This window comes from Sphaeramia orbicularis, chromosome 1, assembly GCF_902148855.1.
Source record: "Sphaeramia orbicularis chromosome 1, fSphaOr1.1, whole genome shotgun sequence".
Lineage (NCBI taxonomy): Eukaryota > Metazoa > Chordata > Actinopteri > Kurtiformes > Apogonidae > Sphaeramia > Sphaeramia orbicularis.
Genome location: NC_043957.1, coordinates 30,942,479 through 30,966,801, shown reverse-complemented (window position 1 = coordinate 30,966,801; position 24,323 = coordinate 30,942,479). Strand labels below are relative to the sequence as shown.

Below are 24,323 nucleotides of genomic sequence, written 5' to 3'. Positions count from 1 at the left end.
GCTGAGAAGGTAGTCCTGGGTACGGACTATGTGGATTCCAGCATGGTACGTTGCAGTGTGAAAGCGATCCGTGCCCAAGATCGGAAGTGATTTAATCGCCACGAGACCTTAGATGGCGCTCCTGAAGTCTCCTGAAAAAGCCTCAGAGCTGCGCGGCCTCATCGACCGAACCACTCAGTGATATATCAGAAACCACGGAGGTCGCTCTTCTTCACTTTGCCTCAAACAGGCTAACAGATAGAAAAGTATTGCCGCCATTGTAGACAAATGAACAAAACAGTTGCTCGGTTGATGATGTTGAGTCTGTCTTCTTATGACTTCCACGTTTGTTGGATAGCGATAGAATTCCTTCCACATCGCCACCTACTATTTCGGCCCTGTCACACCCAGTCATACCCCGGCACGGGCCACGGTACGTGCTTATGAACACAACATCTGCGGGAAAGGTGTGAACGTGTCCAAGTAGGGTACAGACTCCGGTACGCAGTGTTAAAGCGCCCTAAATCAACTAAACTGTACCCCTTTTCACAGCAAGGTTATAACAGTCCTAATGGCAAAAACAGGCCTTTATACATCAAGTTTTCAAAATTCAATTCAGGCCAATCATAGTACATGATTATCTCAGGTGTTTCACAAATTCAGATCAAAGACTATATGGCAGTGGTTCCCAACCTTTTTTGGCTCATGACCCCATTTTAACATCACAAATTTCTGGCGACCCCAAATATTCAAAACGCAGAATTCTTTTTTTTTTTTTTTGCTTAAATTAATTTGCTTTTGATCATGTATTATTTTGCTATACTATGTTGCAAATAAACATTAATTTTAGACAACATCTAGACTATATAATGTATATTATTATGGACGGAGGCAGAAAAGCCAGGTGTAGATTACTGCACAAAGTGAGAATTTGATTTCCCTTGGTCAAGATATGTACAATCCGTCCAGCTTGGATTTACAAGGCTGTGAATTAATACTGAACAAACAATAACTCAAACTATGAATTAAGAAAGAGCTGCAGTATCTTAAACCGACCACAACGAACATTTGAAAGATAAACAGAACCACAGTGCTTCAGTTTCAGCTTCACAGTTTGTCATGTCTTTTTTGTATTGTGATTGTCTCTCTCAGCTCACCATATATTTTTTATTAGTAAGTTTTGGGTTTTTTTTTATCAATTACTAGAAATTTCAGGCAACCCCATTTGAAATCCAGGCAACCCCAAGGTTGAAAAACACTGCTATACGGAGAGGAAAATCAACAAAAAACCTCAAACATCTACCTCAACCACCTGGAGTTATTGGACAGAAGAGAGGAGAAAAAAGAACAACAGCTAAACAGACATTGGACGCTCCAGGAAAACACAGAACCACAGATCGGGAATGAACAGAAACAGAAGCAGAGATACCTGGAAAAAGGAGAAGGAGGAGAGGGAACAGGAACGGAAAGCCACAAATGGAGAGAAAGGGAAGACAGGAGGACGGAGGAGGAGGAGAGGTGCTTGACGCATCTCTGTTTCCCAGAAGCCTCAGAGTACGGAGATGAAACTAAAGGATGGATCAGGATCACTGGAGCCAGCTCTAGGTATACTCTGTCCAAAAAGATGGTTTTAAGTCTAGTCTTCAGGTACAGAGGGTTTCTGCTCAATCTTCTTTTACTGCAATTTGAATCACCGCACTCTGATAAAATGCCATTTTAATTGTAACACAAATTTCTCCAGTGGGCCGTATTGAACTCTTTGGTGGGCCAGTTTTGGCCCATGGGCCGTATGTTTGACACCCCTTCTTTAGAGTATTAAAAGTGTCTAATTATGACCTCAGGATCCTGTTTGCTGTGTGAAACCTCTGAGTGAACGGTATCTCATTCTTAAGTATTACTTTGGGATGGACAGAATTAGGCTACACACATTACCTGAGGATCAAATGTAACAGGTTAAAATGCCTTATTTTTTTGTAGTTTAAAAAGCATATTATTTCTTTGAAATGTTCTCCATGGGTCAGTAAGAAGTCTATTTGTTCTCAGGTATTATTATAGCTTTATATATATTGGTACTGAAGTACACAGGTACAGTATAATTACATTTATAGCTAATTAATGAGGGAAAATACAGGTTTATATAAATTTAATATTAGATTTAAAATGTTTTTTTTTTTAATAAAAATCATTACATATTTTGTTTAAAAAGCTTATGCATTTACAAAGGTTTTATTTAAAACAAGCAATGCACTGCTTTGTTCTATCATGTCTGATAGACTGATTCTGTCTCAGAGGAAGTTGTTGTGTGCATGTAATTAGTTGAAATCATTATTGTAATGGCTGTCGCTGAATAAAATATGGATGAGTGAGCCCACGCAGCTAGTTTGTGGTCTTTTCAAAAACTCTCACAATGCAGCCATCTTCCTCGAACGTCCGAACACAAACACCAGGAAATATAGTGTTAAGAACATTTGTGTTGAGAATGGAAGATAAAGCACACAGACTCACTGTTGATATAAAGACTACAAATGAACATGATTAGCAAAAACAACAAGCAAACGGTGATTGATCTGAACTAGGCAAAAACCTGATATAAAATAATGGGCTACAGAGACCAAACAGAGGCAGATGAACATATGGAGAGAATCACATGAGGGAGGCTCACAATGCTGCTAATGAAAAAACATGCCATGTGTCATAACCCTACTCCCACCTCAGTGTGGGATTGCAGTGGAACATGAGCAGAGCAGCCGTGGGGTTTGATCACTTCATACACTATCTGCAGCACAAGATAAGACAAAGAAACTAATTAACCAGATTATTGGCAGCACAAATCGGCTTCCTTGTGCATCTGGAATGTGTTTATAACATGTCCAGAAGACCAAAGGATCACAGCCACTCAGCCACAGTGGACAGGAGTGGAAACTAGAGTGAACCCAGGTCAGAAGGTGGGTCGTGTTAACTGACCTTAATCAGCTACAAGATGGAGCCCTGTCCACAATTCCTAAATCTAGAGAGGCATTAATCTACTTAACCCATAAAGACCCAAACATCCACCATCGACTGAAAGCATCTACCGATCTAAACTGCTGATCCACTAATCCTATCAGTACATGTAAGTAATTGGTGTAAGATACAGTTTGTCATCTTTTCATGGTCATCAGATATGACCCATTTGGACGTTCAGAGTCTCCGTAGTTACCGTGGAAACACCATCATCTTCTTCAATATTGATTCACCAGTAAAACCCATGGAGTTTGATCAATGACAGTGGACGGAGACACTGGGTTTATGTTCGGTTAATGCTGTATTTTACTGAAAAATTCACCTTTTCTTCAGTTTTTTCTGTTTTGGTACCATACAATAACCTTTGACTTTACTCTGAGCTTTTATGAACATCTTCATGATCAGTGAATTAAATATAGGAATTAGATGATTTTCACTGGAAAAAATGCAAAATTCAGAGGATAATATTATAATAAATGGTGATAAATCCCTTAGAAAAGGTTAAATAGAGAGAAAAATTCATTTGGGAACTGACACAAAAGTCACACTGGGTCCTTATGGGTTAATACACTGAACATCTAACAAAAGGACTGAAGGTGGAAAAACTAGGCTTGTGATTATCTGAGGTGCTTTTCATTAATGCTGTATTTAATGGTTCGTTTTATTTTAACTGTCCCTTAAGGGGATGAATAGTTAATTTTAATGTCAATTTACGGTTATCTGAATATCGACTTATGAACATTATCCCTTCTCAAATTAAAAGCTGAATCAACATTTTAGTTAAACTCCGAAAGGGCTGGTACTCACCTCAGTCTTCTAGAATGTGAGCCAAAGTTTTGGAAAAGGTAAAAATCACAACAAGTCTGCCTATTTACTTTTCAGTCAACAGTTTTACAATGAACTGAAACTTTCTTCACCTGCAAAATGACCTTTTATAGTTTCAAACATTCATTCAACATGAGGTGACATTGCTAAGCTGGAGGCAAAAATAACATGCATAATTGACTGCATGTTTTGTGTCTTGCCTTTGACTACTGTACTGTTTTTATCAGTACAGTTCTTTGGTAATAAGGTCCCATGGGATGATCCAATATTATCATTATTAGCTTATTTCAGCAGAGACTGTGCCTATTAATGAACAATATTATAAAGTGTTTGTACAAGAAAGACTAATTTTTAACTGTTGTCCCTGACCAGATGCCACAGGGTATCACAAAGCAAATTCAAAATCATATCAATAACAAGTAGAGCCAGGCACAACAAACCCTGCCCCTCGCATGTATTATAGCTTATTTTGGCATCGATCCAGCTGATGTCATCATGTCTATGCGTGCGTTGATGTCAGCATATCAGTTGCCTCTCTCTCTCTCTCTCTCTCTCTCTCTCTCTCTCTCTCTCTCTCCATATATATATATATATATATATATATATATATATATATATATATATATATATATATATATATATATATATATGCCAAGTTTGAAGTAAATTGAAACAAAAGTAATGTTTTTATGGACATTTGAAATTCGCTCATCATAAGTAAGTGGGACAAAAAAAAAAAGATTTTAAAAATTCATTAAAAATTTTTTGAAATTTGACCATACAGTTCCCAAAACATAACCACATCTGTTCTGGGTCACTGGCAATCTATGAACTCAATTTGGTATGAACTCAACCAATAGTTTTGCTGCTACAGACAAGTGAAATGCGCCCATTATAAGTAAATGAAAAAAAAAAAAAGATTTAAAAAATTTATTTAAAAAAATTGAAACGTTGACCTACTGTTCCCAAAATGTAATGACATCTATTCTGGGTCACTGACAATCTATAAATCCAATAGTTTTGCTGCCAGTGTTAACAAACAAACTGAACCAAAAACAATACAATACCCCTTACCCCTTAACTAAACATATATGACATGACATCTTTAGATAGAACACCCCCCCACCCCACCCCCGGACACACACACACACACACACACACACACACACACACACACACACACACACACGTACATTAGCTAAAACACTGAGTTCTAAGTTCCTACCTAGACCAACAATATTCAAAAAAACTAGACATAGCATACGACATAAGAGGTAGGTCTCACCTTTCATGTACAAGGAGAATCTACCGCTGACTGCACAAAGGAAACGGCATCACTGGTCATAAAAGTACACAAATTGACAAGAAATTCAATATATTTTTAGTAAATTACTACCTTCCACAGCATGATATATGAATATTTTTAGTGTCTTGGTGTAAAGTTAATTAAATGCATGATAAAAATGTATAATATTTTGAGTTAGATGAAAGGCAGCCTCTTCTTTAAACAAGCTAATTATCAATGTTCACAGGGAGGTCTTCATGACTGACCGGAAAATGGAAAGGACATTCGTTTAACTGCTTGGATCTTAGCATTTACAAAAGTAGCATGGACGGAAGTTTTAAAGACTAAAGGATCTCCTGTGAGTTGACGAGTTTTTTTCCCCGAATTAATTCAAATGCTTTAACCTTCTTCACAGTGGTCATATCAATCCATACTTAATGCGAAATGTCTCTGGGGTCTTTACACTCAACTAATTTAAATTCAGACTCTGTAGTCGAGTGCATATCCTTGATGAAAAAAGCACACCTCATCTAATCAGACAAGGGTGTTTCAGACAGGTTATTCTGATAGAAGGATATGGTGCGGGGTCGAGGAGAGGTAGTTCCTCTGACGAGAGGTGCTGCAGAAGCACTTTTCTGGCCAATGGGCTGACAAGTCATTATCGGTTCTAGAAGTCAGATGCCACTGAGCCACGAGAGGAAGGAATCAGGATCTGTCTCCGTCTGCTCTCACTGCTCTTACATACTGTCTATTAATACTTAATGAGCCATCAGTCATCTGCATTGTGTATTAGTCACAGAGCCTGCAGAGCCACTGTTCTGGATTCATGTATAATGCCTCCTCAGGGATCTCCAACCAAAGAAAATGCAGATGATCATGAAAGTTCAGCCAGAGCTAACAGGATCCAGTCAGTTGGTGTAGGCCTAATTATACCCAGAAAATGTAAATGCATGTAAATGACAAAGAACTACACTTGATGACTTCCTTGATCAAATGAGGTCACTTAAAAATAATGATAATTTGCTCATTTAAATATTGTTTCCATCAATGCTCTTTGGTTCAGATTTGCCAGTAATAACAACATGTGACACATTAGTGAAATGATGTGCGTTAATTCACAAGTCATCCATCCAGTTAAATAGTTCAATACATAATTACAGTTAGCTGTTTAGTTTGGCTTAGTGGTTTAGTTGTTCCATACACATCAATACAAAACACAGAGAAAAACCTGCAAGTAGCCTATCTATGAAAAGCACAAAAAAGCACCCTTTACATAAAAGAATGGTGGTAAATAATTATAGAAAATATCTCCCATATTTATTTTTTAAAATGTATTTTAGTTCATTTGTGATTCAATGCTAAATTTTAAGATGAGATAAGATAAGATTAGATATGATAGGATAACACTTTATCCACCATGGGGAAATTTCACAGTTAACAGCAGTAACATACAACAAGCAAGTGCAGAGAAAAAGACAGGTAGAAAAAAAAAAAAAAAAAAACAACTCAAATGAGTGAAAAAGGCAAATATAAAGAGAAAAATAAGAAATTTGCTGTATGAATGTACTATATAGTATGTAGGATTCATGTTACTAGTACTCTGGTTGGGAAGGGCAACTGTCTGCTACTTCATTCCCAGTTACATTGCCAGTACCTGTTGCCATCATTGGTACCGGTGCCATCACCGTTGCTGGTTCTGGTGCCAAGCAAAGGTCTGGAGCTCGTTGGAGCTGTGGAGGCTGGTCAGCTGTATGGCCCAGCACAGGGAGCTTGTGTGTGGGTGAGAGGAGCACAGAGACTGGGTTTGAGCTCAGGCTCTGCAGCTCAGCAGAACTGTGGTTCCACACTGTTCCTAATACATATACATTAAACATGAATTAACTGTTTATTAGTATAATAATAACAACAACAACAACAACAACAACAACAATAATAATAATAATAAGTAATATGTTGCCTAATGCTAAGTAATGCATAATGATGATCGTTAATGTATTATTAAATCATTAATTAATGCTTAATAATGCACTAACTAATGTTAATTAAAGGAACCTCATTGTAAAGTCTTACCAATTAAATCTTATTCACATATTTACATAATCACTAAGTATTTAATTATTCATATGCTTTTGCTTTGAAGATGGCATTCAGTGATGATAATCTCAAAATACTACTACTACTACTCCTCATAGTAATGCTAATACTACTACCTCTACTTCTACTATTACTAATAATAATAGTATTGCTAATACCACTACTACTACTAATAACAAATCATTATAAAATCTAAAGTTTTTGATAGCAGGGCATTTTAAGTCATTTTTCGTACTTGGTCTACAGCTGCACTTCTCATAAAATGCAAAATGCAAAACAAGAAAGACGAAGGAAATGTGGATTTTATATGATTTCCATGAATTAGTCTGGAGCAAATCTATGTAATACTGCTTAGAACACTCGACTAAAATTACAGAGGCAATGGTAGAGGGTACTCATAGTTGTAATAAAAGCGTAGTAGCTCGTTCTCTTTAACGTTACGTCTGAAATGTTCATGATTTTTTAATGAATAACACAGATGAATAATTTAGTCTTATTGCAGTTTTACATAGTGTTACTCAACTAAATGAGGGACACAACAGGGCACATGGACAGCTGACTGCATGTTCAACTCTTTATTTTTTCTGTTTTGTGGAAATTTCATTGTACACTGTCAAAGAAAAGAAATTAGACTTCTGTTGAGTGATGTACAACAGTTTTTTTTTATTTGATGGAGGAAAGGACCGGTTTGGGTGGTTTTTGTATGGTTTACAGTGCAGGTGGAGAGAGTCCGGTCACAATAAGACAGTTAAATTTACATGCAGTTACATGTCTTCTGAGGCGAGACGTCCATGTGCTGAAACAGTTGAATCTGGGTTTTTGATTAATTGTGCTTTGTTGCAAATGAGGAGTCTCCGCCCACAGTACACAGCGCCCTTGACTGGTAACAAATGTATGAAACAAGTGATAGCAAGCATGGCAAACAAGTGAGTGCACTGTGGGTTTGCTCTAACCTCCTGCATAGAAAGACAAACATAGAACTTCCTTTTTTATTAAGGCTTATTCCTCCACCCATGAAAAAATCCACACCAATGCAGTTCTGGAAATCACTCACACAAAGTAGCTTCCATCTAAAAGCAAGGGTGGAGTAGCTAATTGGCAGATTCAGGAGGATTCCCGATGGGCCAGCTCATGTCAATCTCGAGTTCGGACTGGTCAGATGGGAAAAGTCATTTGGACACGTATCTGTCACTTCTCTAATCTTCTTCTTGCATTCATTCTCCATTGATCTGACAGCGCAGCCCCTACATCACAGCAGATTAGATGGGTTCTACCATCTGAGGGAATTCTTCCCTCCCAGATGTTTAAGTTGGTTGGGCCCATGAATCATCTTTTCTGGAGTGGTAAAATTAAAGCAACATACAGCAACAGAATAAGACGAAGCTTCAGTCAGTGATGATGGAGGGCAGGACTAGGCCAGGTGGAGCCGAAAAGGCCAGGTTAAAGAAAAGGGAAGCTACAGAAGAGTTTAGTGTAAACCTGGCCGACGTACCTACCGGTGCCCTTGGCACTTAAACAGTGACATACATATCCAACAGCACATCCCAGAATACCTTGAGCAGGTGTCTCTTAAAGTGTCAGAACCTTTTTCTGTATAACCTAAACTGATTTGGCGAGGGAGCAAGAAGCTGAATGTTAGAAACAAGCAGAGAAACAACTTTGGAAACAAAGTCCTAACTTTTTCACCTGACTGTATGTGAGGCATGTGTTCTGAAATTGCACAAAAGCCACTTTGTGAAAACTCATGGTCTTATTTGATAAATAAATAACCAAGCTCATTGAATTACACTGCTTTTTTTTTTTTTTTACCACAATGAATGTGTTGAATCAGAATGGGCTTAATTAAGCTGTATTGTGATTTGGGTGTGAATTGTATTGCATAGTGAGATGCCACACATATATCTTTAATATATCAGAACAGAGATGCTGTATTGAGATGCGAATTATATTAGCCTTACAACTAAAATACCCAACCCTAGTGTATATACAGCACCCCCCCCCCCCCCTTTAATTTTGTTCAGGATCCACCACTACCTAACAATAGAGCACCTCTCTGTTGGGAGGAAAAATTGAAATAAACATATTGTTAAAGTGAAGTGTTTTCTGTTAACTTGCCAACATATACCTGAACTTATACCCAATAAAAAGGCATTGGAAGAGCTAGCTGCTGTTTAATGTATTCAAATTCCTCCTCCATGGAAAAAAGTGGGCCAGTTTGGGCATGAACAAGGGACCCACTCCAGCCCTGTCTAAAAGTATGGTTTATTTAATAATGACTAATAATGAACATATTACATTACTCAACACTAATAAATTCTTCTTCCTTTTCCACTTATGGAATAAAAAAGTAACTTAAGCTGTTTGATTTTTTTCATTGTCCTTTTTTCCACCAAAACACAGCAGATAAAATGATATTTTAAATGTTGTATTTGTTGTTGTGAGGTGCTACTTTTGCAATATGTCTGAATTTTTTAAGTTGTTGTATCCTTTTCTGAATGTTGCACCACCACACCACATTGTGCTCATTAGGTGTGTCATGATTTTTATGCAATATTGACACCCCACTCACCCAACACGTACACACAGTTTCACAAAGGGTTCACATTGACTTGATCAGTGTTTTTTCCTTTTCCTGCACCTTTGTCCGACTATAAACCTCGCCCAGTCTTCGCCGCTGCAGTACTTTGTAAGTACTTTCCACAATTGACCTGCCACCACTGATTGATGCCTCTTCCATTTAACTCGTCTGTCTTTGTTATGTCATTGTTAGGAAGCCTTTATTTTTCTGCTCCAAAAATAATTTCTTCTGGCTACATGTGGCGCGTGCAAACGACTTCCTATCCACATTTAACTCACAGGAAGTTGAGAAGGACAGCAGCAGTGGGATTACACACACACTGGTGACTGAGATGGTAAAGTCATAAGGTCATTTTTGTATTGGAATTAATGACCACAACAAAGTAAACAGTTGGGTGTGCATCCGAGGTGTGTGGATGAGTGAAAATGTGGTATAATGCATATTGAAGCCAAACAAAAGAATGGATGGCATAGATGCTAGCAAGAGCAGATGACACACCACCCTCCATTTTCCCAATATCTGCAAAACAAACAGTGGGTTCTCACCACTACAGCCACTAAAGGTCAGTATTTTATCACGGAAAATTGGATTTGGGCTTGGAACATTTTTTCATTCAATACTGAATATTATATATTTAATAATTCATCAAACAATTAGTGTCTTTTGCTTTGAAGACAGAATTCACTGATGATAATCTGCTCCATCTCATTTCAATCACAACTCCACTGCCACAAACCCTGGTTTTTCACACCCTCCAACAGACTGGAGATCCTTGCTGTGTAGAGGACCTGCAGAGGCTGAAGACTTGAGACACAGTTTTTACTTCTCGGCCAACTTCTGGCCTAAGGGGTATTGTAATCATTTTGTCATCTGTCTGTCCATCTGTCCATTCAATGACATAATTGCATTATCTGAAGAACGTATTGACAGATCTGCACCAAATTTATACTGTGGATGCATCTTGGCATAGAGCAGAAACCTATTGCATTTATAATCTCTGAGTACTTTCAAATATAAATATGTATGTAATAAGTTTTACACAAAGACAATCTAATCTAAATTGTAGGGCAGTAACTTTCAACAGAATCTCACATTTTATTTGGCTGAGGGGTATTAAAAGTGCACAGCACGTTATGTTTACGACTTGAGACTCAGCTTACACTGATGAAAGACTGACTTAGACCCTTTGTATTCATCTGACTTGAGTTTGATTCAGAATCATATGAAGTCATGTTTGATTTCTGAAATATGCAGTGTGTATAAATCATAAAGCAGCATCTAATCCGAGATATAAATGGAAGAACACAGTAGACTGTTACAGGGTTCAAAGGTCAAGTTCATGAATTTTATATTTCTTTACTGTATTTAATTTATAAATCATTTGCAGTTTGAACTATGTACACATTGTATTTATGCATCTGATGTTTACATATTTACCATTTAAACGGTGCCTGCAGTGAATTTCCACTGCTAGCTATTTTAAAAGATCATGTATAATGCTGGTGGTTCTGTCCAGTCACTTACGTTATAGCTTGTTGTCAAGTCCACATGACTACTGATCTGTCAGTCAGACATGGTCAGCAATGTGTTGCCTCCTTCACGGGCTGTTCCAGTGCTAGTGGTGACTCATTGAGCCTCATTGTATTGTCCGATTTGATGGGCTGCACTGGACTGGTCACTAACCCCATGCAGCAGACACCAGTCTAAGATGACACATGATTAGCCAGTGCTGGGTCATGTCTCTAGGACAATGGCAGGGTGTAAAGCACATGGCTGCACAAACGATAAGCTCGAACGCATTCTTTCCACTCAATCTTGTTCACCAACTGCTGTTTGTTTACTCATACTTGATCACCCAGAATCAACGATGGTGCATCACTTCTGGCCAGCAGTGGCTGCTCCCCATAGGTTCTGCCCCCACCTGTAATTCACATAATGAAAGGGTCCACTGTGGTGCATTTATTGTTTGTTTTTTTTTTACTGAATTTGCACCTCTCTTGCTTATAAGTAATACACAAAGCACAATTATGCCGCGTTTCCACTACGTGGAACCGGCTCAACTTGACTCGGATACCAGATACTATTCCTGGAGGCCGTTTCCATTGTAGGATACTACAGACTTTACAGTACCTGGACATCATAGTGATGCAGCACGTTACTTCCGTGTCGTCTGCTCAGAGAGTTGCTGATAAACTCGCTTGTTGCCACAAGAGACTGAATCTCCTGACTGAATGCTGTAGTTTTTCGGGCTGTCATCATGTGGATTAACCTACCGCTACATTTACTGTAAACTTCCGCATCTGGTTTTTGTAAAATGGCGGGTCACAGAGACAACCCTCTGATCAATCAGTGGTCTACAGTGTTTACATGTCACATTTTAGTATCCGGTCCCCAGTCTTGGAACCTCGGCGGAGGTGATACCAAAAAGCTAGTACCGGGTACCAGATTCCAGGTCCTTTTTCGTTATGGAAACACGAAAAGGCTGAGTCGAGTCGAGTCGAGCCGAGTCAGTACCACGTAGTGGAAACGCAGTATTAATGTTGTAAGTATGACCAGTATAGGCACACTTCAAGTGTTGGTGCATTTACCTCACGATGCCTCTTTGGATTCTGACTGGTTGTGTAGTTATTCCTAATTAGCTATAAATTCACCTTGGAGTCAGGACTCAGGAAGAGAGTTAGTAAGTGTAAGAGTGGACATATCGCAATAAAAATAGTTAAAGTAAAATTCCATTCACCATCGTTGTTCATTTGGCAGCCTTGTAAATAATGGTTCAACTTCTGAATTATTCCCAAATATTCTCAAATCATTAAAAGTTCACATGACTTAATTTGCCACTTGCTTGACCTAAACATTGACTTGGTTTATCTTGTTTGACTTGTAGCAGGGACTCGACTTGACCTACTTAATTTTCTCCACAGAAACTTATGACTCATTTTACACTTTAAAGTCCAGACTTGAGACTTGCTTGTTGCTGGTACATGTGTGACTTCCTCCCATCTCTGGTTGCAGGACATCTGATTGTATGGTATTCAATGGATTATAGTGATGTTATGTGTCTTGACACTGCCTCCACTCTTAAAACCCAACATTCAATGTGTGATTAATTGCTGGAGACAGTAACTCTCACCATTGCATCTCATGTGAGAATGCAGCATGCAGATGTTTTCTACTCATCAATGATGCATGTGGTGTTGGTTGTTGGCTGTGATTCACATCCTATTGGTTGGATATTTCCTGTCTATGCTAAATATACAACTTGCAGATAGTTTTAGCAGAAAGATCCTGAGGGGGAATTTAACCGAGGATGTATGGAAGAATTTCGAACCTCTGTGATATGTTTTCAGTGACCTATCGTGCACATAATGTATTTTCCATAGTAGTCCCTGTAGACTTGCAAGACCACAGACACTCAGCTGGAGAATTATCTGGTCCCAGTAGTTAGAATAATCTAATTTGCGTAAAAATAGATGTTTCCTGCATGGACATAGTCAGCAGAAAAAAAAAAATCAGCTCTTCTACCACCCCTTGGAAGAAGTCACTAATATTTTAAATTATTTGGAGTTGTATGTCATTGTAGATCATATGAACATACCATATTTCTTTTTTTTTTAATATATACATCCATTTCTCACATTCAGACTGCATATTCAAGAAAAACCTAAGACAGGAGAAATATAGGACATCTTTGGAATAATCTATGACCTGAACTTCAATCAACATCGTCTTTATCATTGTTTAAAAAGCATCTGAAAAGGACTCTAATTCATGAAAAAATGTAAGGCTGTATATCATTTGATTTGTATTTGATGATTTGTAACTTGATTTGCATTTTTATTGTTTTCACTTTAGTTTATTATTTCAGTTATATTGTATTTTTTAATTCTTTTTCCTTTTCTTTTCTTTCTTTTTTTTTTTTCCTGTGTATTGTTTATTTCCAGGGAGGTATTCACATAAGCCTTGTTTGGCTTCTAACCTCTCCTACACAATGATGTTACTTGTTTGAATGTTTTGGTTTTTTTGTGTGTGTTTTTTTCTCTTGCTGTTTTATGATGTGCAAATTAATAACTAAATAAAAAAAAATAAAATAATGAGCTTAAAAAGACAACATGAAAGGAAACAGATAAGTTGAACAGATTCTCAAGAGGAAAGATAGAGCAGTGGTAGTTTATCAACAAATATGAGGGAGATTTATTGAAATGCGTAAAAAAAAAGTCTACCTAAAAGAAAGATAGGAGGGGATTTGGATCTTTCAGCATCTGTAACACAGAACACAATGAAAGCATTCAGTTTATCTGTATGTATTTCAGTGTGAAACCGAGCCAACGCTGAACACCGTGATCTCCAGTCCTACAGACTGCTCTGCATCAACAACTGTCATTCATTTATGGCTGGTAGAACCATGTGGGCTCAGGATTATTGTGGAGAACCTTTGTCAAGCCCTACCACACAGTTACATTCACAAATGCCAGTTGGGACTTAACGGTGCCAAAAGGACAGGCTTATGTTAAAGCTCTGTGAAATCAGGAGAACAAAAAGCTGAATCTGACAACATTGTATTTACACTCAAGTCAGTCAAGGCTGACTCTACTCACTCTCCTGAACATATTTCAGGTACATTTAAAATAGTGTGAAAAAAACAATTACAATTTTAATCTAGGCAGCAACTGCAGGAAATGAAATACATTCCACTTTATTGAAAGGAAAGTACATGTTGCACAGTTAAATCAGAACAGATCCAGAATGCATAAAATTCAGAAAGTTCATGCTGTCTTATTTTGCTTCAATAAAAATCTCATTGCATCATGTTGCTGAAAGCAAACAGGACTCATATGTTAAACAGTTAAATGTGTGCTTGAAAGCAAACCTAAACTAGAGACTCTTTGGTGGAGGTAATGACATGAAGCGGATGCAGGAAAGGGGTTTACAGTAATGTTAGATCAACAAACTAACACTAATAGTAGCTTCTAAATGCAGCCTGGTGTCCCTAACAATGCTGACGTCAGCGGTTCTGTTCACCTTTTGTGCACACACTAAAAAAGCCAAATATTTTATTAATACTGTGAATAAAATAAGAGTGTCTAGTACAAATATATGTGTGCTTCAACATATACTTTCTTATTATCATTTAGATAATATATGAAGCAAATGTTTATGCTGGCTGATTATAGTGAATAACTATAGACGGGTGTGTGATTTTTGACTTCTGAGCAGCACATTATGGGAACATGTTGGCGTATATAGGTGAGCAATCATGTGTGGGACATAATTGTAATAATAGTTACAGCTATAAATGGTACTGGTGTGTTTCCACAAGTATCTCTTAACTCTACAGATGCCATCAGCGATGTATGTGATTAGTCGTCCTTTAACATATAAAACTAATATTAAAACCATCTGGATTTTCCAGGCAATGTATCAATGTATAGTACTATACAAAAGTCTTAGGTCACGTTTATCTTTGTTGTTGTCACAGGGCTGAAATGAATGCACATATTTACTTCTCATTCTCTTTTCTTCAGTTATAGTAAGAAAATCAGTGCACAGCCTTAAAAGACACACAAAAACCTGAACTAAATAGGTTGTAAAGGTTAAAGTGACATTTAGTGTGACTAAATGTCACACTAAATGCCCCCCCCCCCATCATATGACAAGAAACAGCACAGACAGAAACCTGTGACGTGTCAAATGAAACCTGGTATAAAACAACAGAAAAATAATGCATTAAATCCCATATTGTTTGAGCAAAAGGGTTAAAGACATGTTAAGTGCAAAAGGTGCACTACCATACGCCCCCCCTCCTTAAGAAAGGTGACCCTCCAAAGACTATCAGTTATGTCATGTTGGTCTCCCTCCGCTCCTCCAGCTTCAGTTCCGGTGCCTGAAAAGAAACTAGGGCCGGCAAACATGGCAACCAGTGCTCAAATGATTTTAGGCAGGAGCCCGAGATAAGGCGTCAGCCAATAAATTATTATTAGTCATTCTAAATAGTGTACTTCCTGAACGTTCTCAGATTCAGGTGGGGGGGTTGTCCAGGGGAGGAAGTTATTCTGTTACACCAGCAACCCCCCAAAGCAAGCTTCAACCACATTTACTGTTGCCCTGAAAAAATAGCCCACAGATGAATCCCCTTGAGGGATATCCTCACTACTGCCTAATGGAGGACTCCACACCATAAATACAGTGGGGTAGCACTTACCTTCTGTTTGGATCACAGTGAGAAAAAGAGAAACCAGACCCCAGTGTCTCTCTGCCCAGCACAGTGAACTGCACGGCTGAAGGTGTGCACCAGGTTCCAGTCGATATAATGAGCGCATGGCACAGACCAAACTGCACTTTCAGCCTACAATGAAACTTTAACCACACACAAACCCTACAAAAACTTCACTGATCACACAAAAGTCACTTTTAGATGAGCCCCCACTTGTTAGGCCCCCTGGCTCATGGGGAGCACAACAGGGTAGAGACGACAGGGTTAGTCACAGCTTTTATAGAAACTGTTTTGTCCTTGAAGCTTTTGTTTTTACTGTGTACATACTTCACATATAGATTGGATCTTAATACAGAGGCATGCAAGAAATGCATTTGTATGGTCACTGAAACTTTGCTAAACCATCAAACCTTATGTTATCCTTGAACTTTTGCACTGTACTGTAATTATATCGAATGCAGTTACTTGCATTAAGCATTCATATATTTTGAAATAGACTGTCTAGCCTGAGAAAAGAACACAAGAATCTGACATAAGTTAAGTCAAAAATATATGTAGCTCTGTGTTATTGAATTAGCTTCCATCTCAAAAACACTGTCCAAATGCAGATCTTCATTTCCCTGTACATCTAAAGTATGACACACTGAAATCTGACGTCTTTTCACCTGCAATGAAAGTCAGTAGATTTCCTGCTGAGCCATTCTGAGCCATTCTCAACTATTCTCTGTTGGCTTTATCCTGCCATGCAGAGAGCTGCCTCTAGTGGCTCATGTTCTGTTATATGTAAATACAGGAGGCGTAGGAAGGTGTGTTGAGAACGATTAGATCAATCACAAACACACACTCACTGCTGATATGTGTGTAACCATTGCATTATTCATACACTGACAAGTTATTACCTTCTGCACAACAGCACACAGATGAGTCATTCTAATTCTATGTCATTGTAATCTCCAAAAGGTAGGCTACATATGTTGACTGATCATATATCATGTTGTAGAATAGCTGCACAGTGATGCTCATGTTTTCCTGTCAGGATTAGACATACTTTAGTAATCTAGAACAGAAATATTCCAGCAGGCTACACAAAAAATGTATTTTAATATCAGGAAACTGTCAAACGTATGTCAGTTCCTGTCCAGAACACACATAAAGTTTGTAGGTGTGGAGAAATGACTCCTGTTAATCCAATAGAATTAGTGTTGTGTTCTCATATGTTGAGTTGACACATATATATACAAAACTTTTTGCTGACAGACTTAACTTTAATTCATTTTAATTGGATCCATTGAGACATGATAAGACATAACAATGTGGCCTTATATAAAAAACAGTTTGCTTTCTCTCATGACGCTGTTTGCTGTGAGACTATCTTGACAACTGCAACATATTAAATACTGGGACAGGATGTCAAAGCTACAATCATGTTTGTCGAGACGTAGTTTATCAAGATAATAAGCCATGTTTATTTTCATTTTTTAGTCACCTGGACTGCAAGCAAAAACACAGAACAACAATAAAATCCTGACGTGTCCATGTTTCTCTTTATAATATTCGCTTTGATCAATATTTACACAGAATATTTGTTTTGTATTAGGAATCCATTTGTGAAATCCCATGTTAGCGCAAAACCATAGGTAATCAAATCCAGCTCAATTTAGTCCAATCTAATTTTGAAGAAACAAAAGAAATAAAAACTTTCTGTGTAAAGACCTGAGCCCTGAAATAATATATAAAATTAAATAAATAAAAGAAAAGAAATTGATGGCCCGACATCATTAATATTAATTTCTTGCACTTCTAAGAAAGACTGTTCTCACACAGTGTTTACAAAATGGAACATGTTCTATTGAAAAATCTTCCTGGGACTTAAAAGTAATTTAACCTTTAATTTTTTTATTTATTTATTTTTTTTACATTATAAAAAACAAAATACTTTTGTTTTCTTTGTTTCCCTTCCCTTCTTCATAAGGACTATTTTATGAGAGAATACCATAACGTTTCATTCATATTTCCTCTTGTACTAATTACGTACATCATCCATATACATTCATATTTGCTGAAAAATTGGGGGAAATGAGGTAAGGATAGGACAAGAAAGTAAAAGTTAGGGTAACAGGATTACATTGTCGATTACATTGTTTTATGTTACACATCTACCATAATATTTTCTTCTTTGGCTTTGGTCATCAATAAACCAGAATACCTTAAATATCATAACACATTGCTCAGTTAATTTCTTCTGGTCACAATCAGTTGATGAGATTGTAAACTTGGAGCTTTTTCTCCTTCAGTCTGGTTTAATTTGCTATTATTATTCTGAACTACTGACAGCATTCCAATCAAAACTGAACTGGAACGTGGTTCACAGCTGAAAACGATAAAAGGTAGGTTTCCTTTGACCTTAAGCATGAACTGTTGTGGGTTAAACATATTCCAGGTTGGAAAGAGCAGATAGACACGACAATAGTGGAGGAGGAATAAAGAATGTGCAGTGGTCTGCCAACTAAACACAGGGCTCGGCAGAAATTTGGTCATTATTGAGTATAAGAAAAAGCTATATAAGAGCAGGTCAAGACCAGCGGTGGGGTGTGCATTTGGTACCTGGGCCTTCAGTGGAGACTTACTTGATTTAATCCACCTCTTAATTCCACCACTATGATGTCACAATTACAAAAAACATCAATACTTTACAAAAAATGCAAAATATAAAGGCATGGGCATTTGGCATATCAAGGGTGTATTCCATTATTACTAAAGCAAGAAAGCCAGTTAAGACAACTCCAAACCTCTACACTACAACCACAACTGGACCATGTACGTCATCTGGAGCAGATCAGAAGTAATATTAATCTAATAACATGACAAAATTTAAATGAAAAAACATCATAGCCTACTCACCAGAGATGCTCATTTTTTTATATACATAACCCATTATCCTTTCTTTCTGCGAGAAAACTTCAAGGCCTCTGTCATAGAGGTGATCTGTGTGTTTCAGTTCTATTAATAAATCCTTTTCTATGTCCATGGAGGCCAAGGCTGAGTCTAGTCTGTCTAGTCGTATTCCAGACATAAGTTTCTATTTTCTTGAGGACTGAGAATGTCCACTTGACCAGCTAGCTAGCGTCGGGGTTGGCTGACCTCACCTCATAATGTCCAGCTTTTCTAGAAAAGTCTGCCTTGAAAAAGTTTTTTTAAGTATATCTGAGACCGAATCATTTTCCTCTCCTCCTTCAGCCATTGTGGGCATAAAAATTCTATAAAATGTATAAATAGTTCATTTAAATTCAATTAAAATGAGCTATTTTGGCATGAATCAAAAACAATATTGCCAAAGCTGTATCAAATAGTAGTTTTGGTCTCACCATCCAATCAGAGGATGAATAAATGCTGATGACATTAGGGCTTGGCCCTGTGAGGTGACCTAGAAATATAATTGGTTAAAAAAACAGTCCTGACACTATACAGTTTAAGTTAGATGGAGCCTTCACTACTCATTCTGAAGACCCAGGGCAGATTAGAGTAACCCTGGCAACACACTGAGACTGAAATCTGATTGGACCAAATATTTTACATCCACATACACGTACTGGAAGTAGTGCAACCAAGAGAAACACTGAGAAATGAAGAGGAAAGGTCTGTTGAGAATAAATTAAAACAATTTAGTGGAAAAAATATTAGAATTTAGGTTGTAAATGTACGTCAGTGTTTCTGATGATGATGAGGTCAGCAGAGAAGGACTTGCTGGCCCTGATGGCCCACCACTGGTCAAGACTGTTTTCACTTGAAGAAAATAACAAACCAACCCAAAAGACTTAAAAAGGACTACTGAGACTAGATACAAAAAAAACTAGAAGCAGACAGGGTAATATCCTATATTATCATGTGGACCAGAGCTAATTTTGTAGGAGCCAGGCAGATAAAAATACAAATGATCCAAACTGCATCACAGCAAAACACATGTGAATGTTCGCTCCACTTATTGGTCAGAAGTGTCTGTGCCAAGAGCAAGAAAGTCAATACAAGGAGACGGTTCAGTGCATATTTCTTTGAGAGAAACAGCTTTTCAGGGGCCATGATTCATTCTGCTGCTGCTGCTACTGCACCAACTGCTATAGTTTTCATGTTCAGTTGATGCAAAGGAGAAAAGGTTCACCCAGGGCTGGACCAAGACCGCCTCCTCTCAAAGGTCTCAATATGGTTGATTTGGTCCACACCAGCGTGCAATGGCCCACATGAATGACACCGAGGGAAACGGAACCAGAATCTGATATATTTGGACTCAACAACATCCTTACACTCAGCCATACTGTAGTCCGCACTCAGTTTCATAAAAATAGAAAAGAAAAACCGTTTGACACTGAAAAGCTTTGCATAAGAGTACCACACATGAAAAACTCCATTGCAGCGAACACACACAACACAAGCTTAACTTACAACAGTAACAACATGAAAAAAAAAGAGAGAAAGCCGTCGCTGTGGACCTGCTTGTCCTCCAATTGTACAGGCACACACGCACATTATCATAATTTAATTTTAATTATTTAATCATTCCTGATGTCTGATGAAGTCAATAAGTGCTTTTTTGCTCAAGGTCCCAAAACCAATAAATACTCATTTGCAGCTGGAAAGCTTCAAACATGACTGACTGCAATAACATGCAGATCTGATCAGTGTGTGGCACTTTGTCTTTCGTGTCCCACACAGACACATGATGAACACTGATGTGCAACGACGATTAGCGCAATCACAGTTTGCATCATGAGGGCTTAGACATTAGTCTCCTCTCCGTCCAGAGTGTCAGTATTAAACTGTACTCTCTCCTCCAAACAAACATCCTCTGTGGTAGTGCTGGCTCGACTGGTGGTGCCTCGTGGTGGCCAGTTGGAGAGCTGCAGGGTGTGTTTGCTTCTGTCAGACCTGCCTTTCCCTGTGCCGTTGCTGTAGCAGACGACTAAATGGCGGTTTTCTTCACGTGCGGTAGAACAGGAAGGTTTTCTTTGAGTCTTGCTGAGTTGAGGCGAGTCGCTGCTGGGGTCACTGACATTGTTGTCATGGATATCAGGCAGGTTGCCGGTGGCGATGCTGCCGCTCTTAACATGCGGTGTGTGGCTGTAGGTGTGCCGGTACTCCTCATCGATATCCTTACCCAGCTTCCACCTCTTCCATTTTTTCAGCATCTCAGACTGCACCTAGGGAATATAAGGGCCGGGCAGAGAGGGAAGATAGTGAACAGATGGATGAAGATAGAGATGATGATTAAATCAGACACTGAGTAACTCATTACGAGGATGTCTCTTGCCAAGGACTACATTTAAAAGTTTAGAGATTAGCAGACGGCTGAAGCTGTGTCTGTAATACTTTGTGGACAAAAGAATTAAGTGAACCCTGAACAAAGACAGAGCTTTTAAGGATATAAAAGAGTTGATAAAGGCTGGCAACAACACTGATGATGAAAAATGTTTAATTTATCTCTTCTACAGAGGAAAAAGAAGAACCTGCTGTGGTGGCAGAGATTAAAATAAGGTAGTACATGACGTGGAAGCACATCTGTCTCACCTCTTTGTTGACGAAGCAGTACAGGATGGCAACCAGCAGGCCCTAAAGAAGCAAGAGAGAAACATTTTTTCAGAAACATTTCAGGTTAATTTATTTTGCTGCATTGTTTAATGATGGGAATCTCTTATGGCCAACAATCACCATATCATTTATGTTTAAATCTTCATTATCCAGCATCAATATCATTAAACTGGATTATATTCATATTTACCAGTCAGTTTTTCCAGTAAAGCAAAGGAGAAATTTAGAATGAATTACCCCTTTAAGCGCCAAAGTCACAATATTTCAACAAGCAACATAACTGAATGAAACAAAGCTTTTTGAAATTTTGATATCAAAATTGATTAAAAACAAAACAAAACAAAACAAACTCTTAAAAGGTTAATATATAACCAAATGCAAAATCAATTTGTCCAGTTCATTTTTTGGGATTAAAATAGGTTTTTTGAAGGCTTTGTACTATTTTTTTTTCTTTTACATGACATGGCTACCACATTGACAGTGCAAAATATGTTTCATTGTGAAAATAGAAAGAAAAAGTATTCACCCCTCTCAAAGTCAATGCTTTGTAGAGGTGCATTTTGGATCTTAAAATCTCTTGAGATATATTGCTATCATCTTATCACATCTAGCAACTGGGATTTTTGCTCCAAGGCAACACTGCTCCAGCTCCTTCAAGCTCCAAATTCCATTTCATGATATTTTCAATTCCTCCTTTAACCCACTCCACTGTGGCTTTAGCACTACGTTCAAGGTAATTGTCCTGCTGGAACAGGTTTTCCACAGGCTTTTAGTGACTTCCATCCTTACTTTATTTTTGATCAGTTTTCCTGTCTGTGCCTCTGTAGGAATAAGCCATGTTTTCCTCTGCGTCGTAAAAGGACACCTTCCTTGAGGCAACTTTTGTATGAATTTTGGATTATGGTGACATTTTTTACATCCATGCTTTAGTTGCATTTTATGGCTGTAACTCATAAGCCACTGGAAATTGTTTATTACTAATATTTATTACTGGTGATAATTGTAATACTCATCACTGTCATTTGTACGTGAAGGGTGAGTTATTCTCCCTCAGGGATTTATTCATTTATAAAGCCCCCCCCCCCCCCCCCCCCCACACACACACACACACACACACACACACACATCACTTTACTGCAGTATTATAATGTGGACTCTTATCGTCAATGCAGAAATGACTGCATTCTGTTGCAGCTGTGTGCTGTTTTACCAAGACTGGAAGATCAGGGTTTAGAAACTGTGCACCCCTACTGAGGAGAAAACTGAACAAAGATGTTCAATTCACTTCATTTTTAATTGTAGGGGAACACATTTTACATCAGACTGTTCTTGTTTTTGTTGATTCATTTGTTTTGTATTGAAATACTGTTCTTCAGCTGTTTTTTTTATATTAGTATTTACAGGCTTTTTTATGTGTGTTCTGTTGTGACAGTTTTATTCTATTAGTTCATTCATTTTCTGAACCCGCTTTATCCTCACTAGGGTCACAGGGGTCGCTTGCAGCCTATCCCAGCTACTTATGGGCGAAGGCGGGGTACACCCTGAACATTTCGCCAGTTCATCACAGGGCTGACATATAGAGACAAACAATCACTCTCACATTCACACCTATGGGCAATTTAGATTAACCAGTTAACCTATCAGTGCATGTCTTTGGATGGTGGGAGGAAGCCAGAGTACCGGAGAGAACCCACGCAGACACGGGGAGAACAAGCAAACTCCACACAGAAAGGTCCCACCCCCCATCGACTGGTGTTGGAATCGAACCCAGGAACTTCTTGCTGTGAGGCATGAGTGCTAACCACTGCACCACTGTGTCGCCACTCTATTAGTGTACATTGAAAATTAGGCATTTACATCAATATATATTTGCAATAACTGCGGAAATGTTGTTATTGTGGGGATGGAAATCTTATAGAGCACCTTTTTTTTTATTGTGTGTGGCATCTATTTTGACAGCTCAGTTCTGCTCTTTACTTCACCAAACATCTGTCTCTGACCCATATGAACAGCCTCCTGGTGTTCATTGTCTTCCCTCAAAAACAGGAATGTCCAGACCTCCCTTTCTCTGGCCACTTCCTAAGATACAGACGCGTTTCCAAACCCAAGCCGAGAGACAGATCTCTCCAGCATGTCCTGGGTCACCAAAGATGCTGTACTGACCCATCCCTAACTCAGAGCCTTTTCTGATAAAGAACCTCTGCCTCAGATTTGGAGATGCTAATTCTCATTCCAGCTGCTTCACCCTCCCTGGAGGTCCCAGCTTGATGAACCCAACAGGACCACAACATCCACATAAATCCAGTGAACCAGACACCCTATATCCTTTGCCTGTGCCTAGAAATTCTGTCCATAAAAGGTATGGACACTATTTGTGACAAACAGCAGCTCTATAGGAGGCTCACAGTGACCAGGACTGAGTCTGACTTAATGCAGTCAATACAAACCTTCAGCAGGACTGAATGTAGAAGCAGACTGGGGACCCCATACCCCCAAATCAGGGGTCACTAACCCTGGTCCTCAAGAGCCACCATCCTGCATGTTTTAGATGTATCCCTCTTCCAACACACCTGATTCAAATGATAAGCCTATCATCAAGCTCTGCAGAAGCCTGATAACGACTGTCAGGTGTGCTGGAAGAGGGAAACATCTAAAACATGCAGGATAGTGGCTCTCCAGGACCAGGGTTGCTGACCCCCGCCCCAAATGGAAGTCTCTTTGTCCTGATTAGTTGTAGATCTATCTGGTTTTATTTCATTTCATTGGAT

At 38.4% G+C, this 24,323-nt stretch overlaps 1 protein-coding gene across 4 annotated transcripts in view; it reads right to left on the bottom strand.

Moving 5' to 3' along the window:
* Window positions 1–17,497: 17,497 nt before the first annotated feature.
* The window catches only part of gcgrb (glucagon receptor b), a 91,850-nt gene continuing 85,024 nt past the window's right edge, over window positions 17,498–24,323 (bottom strand). For all 4 annotated transcript variants that reach the window (XM_030148790.1, XM_030148780.1, XM_030148809.1 and 1 more), the window contains 2 exons: window positions 21,535–21,576; window positions 17,498–21,167 (listed from right to left, as the gene is read on the bottom strand). In XM_030148790.1, coding sequence (XP_030004650.1) covers window positions 20,745–21,167; window positions 21,535–21,576 — 465 coding nt within the window. In that variant the 3' untranslated portion in view covers window positions 17,498–20,744. The remainder of the gene's footprint in view (window positions 21,168–21,534; window positions 21,577–24,323) is intronic.